The 11,014-nt window shown below is 47.4% G+C and overlaps 1 protein-coding gene across 1 annotated transcript in view; it reads right to left on the bottom strand.

The window, feature by feature from the left end:
- The window catches only part of LOC148046920 (hydroperoxide isomerase ALOXE3-like), a 30,996-nt gene that overhangs the window by 15,055 nt on the left and 4,927 nt on the right, over positions 1-11,014 (bottom strand). The window contains exons 2-7 of the mRNA XM_087712121.1: positions 10,966-11,014; positions 9,851-9,935; positions 7,887-8,009; positions 5,602-5,705; positions 2,090-2,259; positions 335-478 (exon numbers count right to left, since the gene is read on the bottom strand). The exon at positions 10,966-11,014 is cut by the window's right edge and continues 156 nt beyond it. Coding sequence (XP_087568247.1) covers positions 335-478; positions 2,090-2,259; positions 5,602-5,705; positions 7,887-8,009; positions 9,851-9,935; positions 10,966-11,014 — 675 coding nt within the window. The remainder of the gene's footprint in view (positions 1-334; positions 479-2,089; positions 2,260-5,601; positions 5,706-7,886; positions 8,010-9,850; positions 9,936-10,965) is intronic.

Below are 11,014 nucleotides of genomic sequence, written 5' to 3'. Positions count from 1 at the left end.
TATCTTAAACATGGAATTTTTTGAAGTCTACCTATGTTAAGCATGGGACTCTGGGAGTTGAAGTCCACATATCTTAATCATGGGGTTCTGGGAATTAGGTCCACCTATCTTAAGCATGGGTTTCTGGGAGTTGAAGTCCACCTATCTTAAACATGGAATTTAAGTCCACCTATCAAGCCTGGGTTTCTGGGAGTTGAAGTCCACCTATCTTAAACATGGGGTTCGGGGAATTCGGTCCACCTATCTTAAGCATGGGACTCTGGGAGTTGAAGTCCACCTATCTCTACCCATCTTTGAGGGACCAAGCGTGACAAACACTGATCAACACTGTTACCTGGATAGCTATCGGCATCATCTGTTGCTCCGAATTGAGGTGCAACAGGCAAATTGGGGCTGCGAGATACTGGTGCTTCCCGTTCAGTTTGGAGGTCGGGATGTCCTCCAGGATCTTGTAGTCAGCAATGAAGAGGTTCCCCTTCTGGGTAGGAGAGAAAGAGATGAAGGAAGATGGGTGTGAATTCAACATAGGTCTCCAATCCTGGAAAATCCAGATTTCCCAGTTGGGACCTGAAGGATTCAGGTCTTCTTCTCTTCGCAACCATCAGAGGAGACTGATCTAGTGTTGTTCCCATTTTAGAAAGTGGGAATAGCACTGAAGAACGTGTGTTTGGCTTCTACCATGCAAGAAGAATGTGTTTTGGCTTCTACCATGCAGAAAGAACGTGTATTTGGCTCCTACCATACAGGAAGAACGTGTATTTGGCTTCTACCATACAGGAAGAACGTGTATTTGGCTTCTACCATGCAAGAAGAATGTGTATTTGGCTTCTACCATGCAAGAAGAATGTGTTTTGGCTTCTACCATGCAGGAAGAATGTGTATTTGGCTTCTACCATGCAGGAAGAACGTGTATTTGGCTTCTACCATACAGGAAGAACGTGTATTTGGCTTCTACCATGCAGGAAGAATGTGTATTTGGCTTCTACCATGCAAGAAGAATGTGTTTTGGCTTCTACCATGCAGGAAGAATGTGTATTTGGCTTCTACCATGCAGGAAGAACGTATATTTGGCTTCTACCATGCAGGAAGAATGTATATTTGGCTTCTACCATGCAGGAAGAATGTATATTTGGCTTCTACCATGCAGGAAGAATGTGTTTTGGCTTCTACCATACAGGAAAAACGTATATTTGGCTTCTACCATGCAGGAAGAATGTATATTTGGCTTCTACCATGCAGGAAGAATGTGTTTTGGCTTCTACCATACAGGAAGAACGTGTATTTGGCTTCTACCATGCAAGAAGAATGTGTTTTGGCTTCTACCATGCAGGAAGAATGTGTTTTGGCTTCTACCATGCAGGAAGAATGTGTATTTGGCTTCTACCATGCAGGAAGAATGTGTTTTGGCTTCTACCATACAGGAAGAATGTGTTTTGGCTTCTACCATGCAGGAAGAATGTGTTTTGGCTTCTACCATGCAGGAAGAATGTGTTTTGGCTTCTACCATGCAGGAAGAATGTGTATTTGGCTTCTACCATGCAGGAAGAACGTGTATGTGGCTTCTACCATGCAAGAAGAATGTGTTTTGGCTTCTACCATGCAGGAAGAATGTGTTTTGGCTTCTACCATGCAGGAAGAATGTGTATTTGGCTTCTACCATGCAGGAAGAATGTGTTTTGGCTTCTACCATGCAAGAAGAATGTGTTTTGGTTTCTACCATGCAGGAAGAATGTGTTTTGGCTTCTACCATGCAGGAAGAACGTGTATTTGGCTTCTACCATGCAGGAAGAACATGTATTTGGCTTCTACCATGCAAGGAGAAACAGAAAAGCAAGGATGGGAGGAAGAGAGGAAAATGGAGAAGAAGGAAGAGAGGAAGAGATACTGCTTAGACTTAATCTGTTATTCTTCTTCTATTCCGAATTTATGGCCGCTTCATCACTAGAAGCTTTCAAGAAGAGTCTGGACTGCCCCCTGTCAGAAATGGGCGGGAGTTGCGGGGTTGGGCTAGATGGCCTCCAGGGTCCCTTCCAGCTCTCTCCCTCTGTCATCTGCTAAATACAGATTCCTGGGGTCTCCCGAAGGTTACCTTCAGTTCTTCTTCAAGAGTGGACTTCCCCAAGCTTCCAGACACCATCTCGTCCGTCACCGGGAGGTTCGGGGGGATCTCGGTGCATTTCCGGAGCAGGACGGGGTTGACCCCGTTGAGGAACTGGTACCCGAAGAAGTCGTCATCCATCCAGTGGTCCATGACGTACTCTGGATTTACAGAAAGGCTTCTGAGAGGAGGCTGAGGGGGCCTCTTTGCTATGGCTAAACACGGAGGCATTTCAGAAGGGAAGAAAGGGGGAGGGATGGGTAGGACAGGAGACAACACGGTGATCACACCTCCAGGGTGCACAGCAGGCATGACATCCTCTTACTTTGGCTACTGGATCGGAACTGGGAGCGCGCTCTGGCGTGCGGGGTTTCTGTGCATGCACAGAGCGCCTGTGATGAGGTCTGGGCAGGTGGGAGGAGTCTCCCACTGCCGACACGACCAGTTCATCCATCCATCCATCAATCTATCTCTCCATTCATTCATCCATCCACCCATCCACCCATCATCTTTATATCTCTCTCCATTAATCATATATATCTCTCTATCTCTCTATCCATCCATCCATCAATCTATTTATTTCTCCATCCACCCATCCACCCACAAACCCATCATCTTTATATATCTCTATCCACCCATCATCTCTCTCTCTCTCTCTTTCTATCCATCCATCAATCTATTTATCTCTCCATCCATCCATCCATCCATCCATCCATCCATCCATCCACCCACCCACCCACCCATCATCTTTATATATCTCCATCCACCCATCATCTCTCTCTTTCTATCCATCCATCAATCTATTTATCTCTCCATCCATCCATCCATCCACCCACCTATCCATCCATCCATCCACCCACCCATCATCTTTATATATCTCCATCCACCCATCATCTCTCTCTCCATCCATCCATCCATCCATCCATCCATCCATCCATCCATCCATCTATCTATCTCTCCATCCATCCATCATAACACTCTCTCTATCTCTCTATTCATCCATCCATCTATCAATCTATTTATCTCTCCGTCCATCCATCCATCTACCCACCCATCATCTTTATATATCTCTATCCACCCATCATCTCTCCCTCTCTTTCTATCCATCTATCAATCTATTTATCTCTCCATCCATCCATCCATCCATCCATCTATCCATCCATCCATCCATCCACCCACCCACCCATCATCTTTATATATCTCCATCCACCCATCATCTCTCTTTCTATCCATCCATCAATCTATTTATCTCTCCATCCATCCATCCATCCACCCACCTATCCATCCATCCATCCACCCACCCATCATCTTTATATATCTCCATCCACCCATCATCTCTCTCTCCATCCATCCATCCATCCATCCATCCATCCATCCATCCATCTATCTATCTCTCCATCCATCCATCATAACACTCTCTCTATCTCTCTATTCATTCATTCATCCATCTATCAATCTATTTATCTCTCCGTCCATCCATCCATCTACCCACCCATCATCTTTATATATCTCTATCCACCCATCATCTCTCCCTCTCTTTCTATCCATCTATCAATCTATTTATCTCTCCATCCATCCACCCATCTACCCACCCATCATCTTTATATATCTCTATCCATCCATCATCTCTCTCTCTATCTTTCTATCCATCCATCAATCTATTTATCTCTCCATCCATCCATCCATCCCCCCACCCATCCATCCATCCATCCCCCCACCCATCATCTTTATATATCTCCATTGACCCATCATCTCTCTCTCTCTCTCCATCCATCCATCAATCTATCTATCTCTCCATCCATCCATCATAACACTCTCTCTATCTCTCTATCCATCTATCCATCTATCAATCTATTTATCTCTCCATCCATCCATCCATCCATCCATCAATCTCTCTCTCTCTCCTTCTCTCCATCATAACACTCTCTCTATCTCTCTATCCATCTATCCATCCATCAATCTATTTATCTCTCCATCCATCCATCCATCCATCCATCCATCCATCCATCCATCCATCCATCCAACCATCTACCCAACTGTGAATCTGTAAATCTGGCAGGGGGTGGATATTCTTGGAATATCCAAGGGGAATAAAAAATATCCAAGCGTCCTTTTCATGTTTTCCTTCCAGAAATAATTTATTGTATTGATTTATCAGAGTTCTATGATCCCACCCACAACGCAACTGAACAAGCAATGCATGTGTAGTGAGTGAGAGAGAGAGAAACATAAACTAAAGGACAATATTGGGGCATTTGGGGATTTAGGAGAAAAGGAGAACAATGGAAAGCACGATTGAAGTGCATAAAAGTATAGGCGGAGGAGTAGAGGAGAAACAATTGTCTTCCTCTCTTTCTTTCTTTCTTTCTTTCTTTTCTATTCTGCAGGAATCATTCCAGAAGGCTAAATAAATATTGGGACTAGAGGAGGAGGAAAAACTATTTGTCTCTCTCTTGTTTATAGCTATTTATCATCCATCCATCCATCCATCCATCCATCCTCTCTCTCTCCCTCCCTCCTTCCCCCCCTCTATCTATCTATCTATCTATCTATCTGTCTGTCTGTCTGTCTGTCTGTCTCTCTCTCTCTCTCTCTCTCTCTGTCTCTCTTTCTCTCTCTGTGTGTGTGATATATCTGTCTATCTATCATTTATCTATCTTTCTATATCTATCATATCTCTCTCTTGTATATCTGCCTGCCTGCCTGCCTGCCTGCCTGCCTGCCTGCCTGCCTGCCTGCCTGCCTGCCTATCTATCTATCTATCTATCTATCTATCTATCTATCTATCTATCTATCTATCTATCTATCTATCTATCCATCTCTATCTCTCTATCTCTATCTCTATCTATCTCTCTCTATCTCTCTATCTCTCTATCTCTCTATCTCTCTATCTCTCTATCTCTCTATCTCTCTATCTCTCTATCTCTCTATCTCTCTATCTCTCTATCTCTCTATCTCTCTATCTCTCTATCTCTCTATCTCTCTATCTCTCTATCTCTCTCTCTCTCTCTCTCTCTCTCTCTATCTATCTATCTATCTCCTCTCTATATCTATATCTATCGCTCCTTCTCCCTCCCTCCCTCCATCCATCCCTCCATCCCTCTATCCATCTATCTATCTGTCTGTCTGTCTGTCTATATCTGTCTATCTATCATTTATCTATCTTTTTATCTCTATCTATCATCTCTCTCATATATCTACATACATACATACATACATACATATAAAATCTATCTATCTATCTATCTATCTATCTATCTATCTATCTATCTATCTATCTATCTATCTATCTACCTACCTACCTACCTACCTACCTACCTACCTACCTACCTACCTACCTATCTATCTATCTATTGTATCTCTCCCTCCCTTCCTCCCTCCCTCCACTCTATCTCTCCATCCTGTCTGTCTGTCTGTCTGTCTATCATGGCTCCCTCCCTCTGTCTCCCATCTGTTCCTGGACTGCTTGGCCAAAGGAGCGGGGGGGGGGGGGGAAGACCCACCTGTGACGGGAGTTTTGTGAAACCAAAAGATTTTGCGGAGATCATCCAGACTCTCCCAGGATTCCACCAGGTTCGAGAAGCCCTTCAGCCTCAGTTCAATCTCCCTGCGAGGAAGGACAGGGTCAAAGGTCAGCTGGCAGCGAGGATTGTGGGAGTTGATGTCCGCACGCCTTCCAAGTTGCTGAGGCCGAACGTCACCGCGCCGGCCCTCCCTCGAACTGTCACCTTATATTTTTATTATTTCATTGAAACGGAGGATTTCCCTCCGAGGTGGTGAGAAATTCCCCCCGCGATCTTGGTTTCTGAACCCGGGCCCTTGGCGGCGGGTCAGTCTAGATGCCCTCAAGGTGAATCTCCCAACCAGGACCCTCTGAGTTTCCCACATACATTTTATCCTTTCTGTTTTACGTGGAGAATGCCGACATTCTAGAATAATTAACCAGCGGAACGGCTTGCCACTAGAAGTTGCGGGAACGCTGAAAACTGGAGGTGTTTTTTTTAAAAGATTAAAAAACTAGACAGCCATTTGTCTGGAAGGCTCTTGGCTCTCCTTCTGGAGCAGAGGGTTGGTCTAGATGACCTCCAGGGTCCCTTCCAGTGCCCTCCATCTGAAGCTAAAAACCCGGATTCCTGACCCATAACGTCCTGTAGGAAGTTTAAAAAAACCACCCCTCTCCTAGAAAAAATGAAATATCCTGGGAAATATGGAAAAGGCAGAATATTATATGGATAAGAAATTGAGGAAAATGTTTTTTTTTAAGGTACCGTATTTTTCAGAGTATAAGACGCACCAGAGTATAAGATGCACCAAGGTTTTGAAGAGGCAAATTAATTAGAATGAATGTATGAGGTGTTGCTATTTTAAACAGTTTTCTTTCGTTATGTGTTCGTTACGTATCTTTTTTTTTTCTCTCTTTATTTTTGTAAACCGCCCGGAGTCCTTCGGGATTGGACAGCGTATAAATGTGGTTAATTAAATGTGGTTAATTAAATTAAAAAGAAAAAGGTTTTGTGCTCTGCAGACCGCCCAAAATGGCCGGAGGGGTTTCGGGGGGGGCCAAAAATGCTGCATTCAGTGTATAAGACCCACCCAGATTTTCCGCCTCTTTTCTGAGGGGAAAAGATGCGTCTTCTACACCGGGAAGTACGGTAGGAAACAGACTCACTCTTAATAGCCGCCACCTTTGTGTCAATGGGCCCTTCAAGGGCCTGAGCCAGTCTATTCTACATAACATAACATCCCACCCAGAGGTGGGTTCCTACCGGTTCGCACCAGTTCGGTAGTTGCTAAATGTGAATCTTTGCTATTAAGTGAGGAACACGGTTGTTAAGTGAATCGGGCTTCCCCCGTTGACTTGGTCCGTCAGAAGGTCGCAAAAGGGGACCACGGGGACACGTCATCAATACAATCTTGTTGCCACATGCCTGAATTTCATTCTACGTAACCAGGGGTATCGTGGCAACGGTCTTAAGTGTGAGGAAGTCCCTTTTTTCAAGGCCATTGCAACGTCTAACCGTCACTGAGGCAGTGGTTGTAAGTCCAGGACGAACGCTAATGTTCAATTTACCCCTGTTTTGGGATACTTTCTGCGGATAATCCAATCGCAATAATTCTGGGTTATTGGCGCGGATTTGGCTGGAACAGAGAACGCAGAGAAAGCATGATTTCTGTCAACTTTGATTCATGGTTAAGACCGTCGCAGACATACGCCGCTCGGTCTGTCGAATCAGGGGTTTGCAACAATTTTGAGATGGGTGGATTCAGAGGTGGGTTCCTACCGGTTCGCACCGGTTCGGCAGAACTGGTTCGCGCCGGTTTGGCAGAACTGGTTCGCGCCGGTTCGGCAGAACTGGTTCGCGCCGGTTCGGCAGAACTGGTTCGCGCCGGTTCGGTAGAACTGGTTCGCGCCGGTTCAGTAGAACTGGTTCGCGCCGGTTCGGTAGAACTGGTTCGCACCGGATCGGTAGAACTGGTTCGCACCGGATCGGTAGAACCGGTTCGTCGAATCTACCGAACCGGTTAGAAGAGGTTCCACCAGTGGACCCGGAAAGCAGGCCACACCTACAGAAGAGGTTCCAACATTTTTTGAAACCCACCACTGCTTCCCACCCTTCCGCTCCAGGGCGATGGGATTAAGGCATGGCAACCAATCAGAAGACAAGCTCAAGCCGTGGGATCCTGTCCGCCATTAAACCATCTTCCCCAGCAGCCTCCCGTGATTCCGGCGTCTTTTTCTCCCCCACTTGGCATCGAGCCCAGAACCTCCGACTGTCCGTTTACTCACGATTTGAGGGTTCGGACGGCAAAGACGGTGGTTTTGCTGAGGGAATACTTAGAATTCGAGTGCAGGTCCTCCGTGGTGTGGGCGTCGACGCACCTCGGCCAGCCCGGGGCGTACTTCTTCCAGCTGTGGCGAGAAACATCCAGATGCAAAGAAGATGGGTGTTGTTTTTTAACCGACAAACACACACAACCGACACAAAGCACAGACAAAAGAGACTAGGGAACTCCTGGCTACAGGATACAAGAGGAGCGAAGGTTCTTGTTGGAGGTGAATCGAGCGTCTCGTTCTTCCCCAACCCGCACACTTTGTGTGTGTTAATGTTGGTGCTCAGCTACAGTTGTGGGTTCACCATTCCCCTTTGTGAACAGACACACACACACAAGCAGGAACACACACAGCTACACAGACAAACAGGCGCACACAGAAATATACAGACTCAGAGAGAGAGGCACACAAACACACACAGAGAGAAGCATCGACACATACAAATAAGCACACACAAAGACACACAGGCATACAGGGCCACAGATGCAGACACACAAACAAACGCACAGACCCGCACAAAAACACCACCGACCCACAAACACACCTACAGGCCCAGATACAGGCCCACAAACAGACAAACACAAAACCACACAAAACCACAAACAGACCCACAAACACAGTCATACAGATACAGACCCACAAACCCACACACACAAACCCACACAAACCCACAAAGAGACATACACAAACATACACACACAGAGAGACGCATCGACACATACAAATAAGCACACACAAAGACACAGATATACGGAGACAGACAAACAAATGCACAGACCCACACAAAAACACACAGAGCCACAAACACACCTATAGGCGCAGATACAGACCCACAAACAGACCCACACAAACAAATACACAAACACACACACAGACCCACACAAAACAGACAGACCCACAGATGCAGATACAGACACACAAACACACCTACAGACCCAGATACAGTTACACAAACACACACACACACAAACCCACAAACAGACCCACACACACAGACATACAGATACAGATACACAAACACACACTCAGAAGACCCACACAAAAACACGTAGGCCCACAGATACAGACACACAAACACACCTACAGACCCAGATACAGACCCACAAACAGACCCACACAAACAAATACACAAAACCACAAACAGACCCACAAACACAGACATACAGATACAGATACACAAACACACACTCAGAAGACCCACACAAAAAACCCGTAGGACCACAGATACAGACACACACAAACACACCTACAGACCCAGATACAGGCACACAAACACACACACACACAAACCCACAAACAGACCCCCACACACAGACATACAGATACAGATACAGATACACAAACACACACTCAGAAGACCCACACAAAAAACCCGTAGGACCACAGATACAGACACACACAAACACACCTACAGACCCAGATACAGGCACACAAAACACGCACACACAAACCCACGGCAAACACACAGATGCAGACGCACAAAAACGCACACACAGACCCACACAAACAGATGCGCACACACAGAGACATGCAGATACAGACACACAAACACGCACAGACACAAATGCAGACACACCACCATTCTGTCCGCTCACCCTTGTGCAAAGATCATCCAGGCGGCGGAGGAGAGCCAGGGTTGTTGTGTGTGTGTATTTGTGTGTGTGTGTATGTGTGTTTGTGTATCTCCTAATCCAGCCTCCAAGGGCAGGGGGGGAATTGAATGGGAAGGTCTCGGCATGCTCCCTGCATGTAGAAACCTAGCAGCTGAGGCCAGCGAGTAACAGCTTCTCCTCCCCTCCTCAGAGTCCCACTTTCGCGGTGCTTCTTCCGAGCCCTCGACTTTTGGGGTTCAGGGGGGGGCAGGTTTTTTGGGGGGGGTCCCACAGAGAGAAGGGGCGAGGGGGGGTTGCCGTGCTCACCAGTAGCTCTCCTGCCGATTGGCCAGCTCTTTCTTGCGATGCTGCAGCAAGGCGGGGTTCCCCGTATCGTCTTCCACCGTTTTGGCTGCGGGAAAAGCGACCCGAAGGCCAATTGGGGGGGGGGGGTCAGAGTGGAGAAGTTGCCCCCCCTCCCCACGCAAAACAGGGGGTGCCTTCCTGCCCATGGGTCCCAGCCTCATGAACCGAGGCGGCTGTGGAGTGCTGGAAACTCTTCGCATGCTCAGAGGCACCGTTTCACCAGTTTAAGGCTAAATCCCGGATCTGTTCATCCCGCGCATCTCCGGCCTGACCCTCCGGAGGTACCGGGTATAGCCATAATCCCCAGCCAGCAAGGCGCTGGGGAGGCTGGTTATTGCAATCCCATGCATCTGGGGGGGGGGGGCCTTCATCGGATGCTTTTTCCTCCTCCCATTTTCCCCACGACGACAGCCCTGCGAGGCGGGTTGGGTTGAGGGGCCCAAAGTCACCCGGCAGGCTTTCGCGACTAAGGTGGGACTAGAACTCCCTGTCTCCTAGTGATTGGCTAAAGTCACACAGCTGGCTTCCATGCCTAAGGTCAAACTAGAACTCACTATCGCCTGGTGGCTGGCCCAGAATCGCCCAGCTGGCTTTCATGCCTAAGGCAGAACTAGAACTCCCCGTCTCCTGGTGATTGGCCCAAATTTACCTATCCGGCTTTTATAGCTGAGGCGGAACTAGAATTCACCCACTCCCGGTGATTGGCCCAATGTTATTTAGCTGGCTTTTATGGCTAAGTTCTGAACTAGAACTCCCCGCCTCCTGGTGATTGGCCCAAATTTACCTATCTGGCTTTTATAGCTAAGGCGGAACTAGAATTCACCCTCTCCCGGTGATTGGCCCAAAGTCATTTAGCTGGCTTTTATGGCTAAGTTTTGAACTAGAACTCCCCGTCTCCTGGTGTCGAGGCGAGCACCTTAACCCCCTAGGCCATGTCTTCTTTGGCCGTATCTTGAAGACCCCTCTGTAGAGCGACCGACCCACCCACCCCAACCAGGTCTGGGGAACGAAGGGCCGGCTCCCCTCCCTCCCAGGTGCGCGTGGGGGAGGGGAGGAGGGTTCGAGAAGGGTCCTACCTGTCCCTTCGCGCAAGGTGAGGGAACCGTAGCCCTCCAGCCACTGGTA

This window comes from Thamnophis sirtalis, unplaced genomic scaffold, assembly GCF_051295495.1.
Source record: "Thamnophis sirtalis isolate CommonGarterSnake01/CBP01778 unplaced genomic scaffold, rThaSir2_p1.2 scaffold_4, whole genome shotgun sequence".
Lineage (NCBI taxonomy): Eukaryota > Metazoa > Chordata > Lepidosauria > Squamata > Natricidae > Thamnophis > Thamnophis sirtalis.
This window is presented reverse-complemented; position numbering and strand designations above follow the sequence as displayed.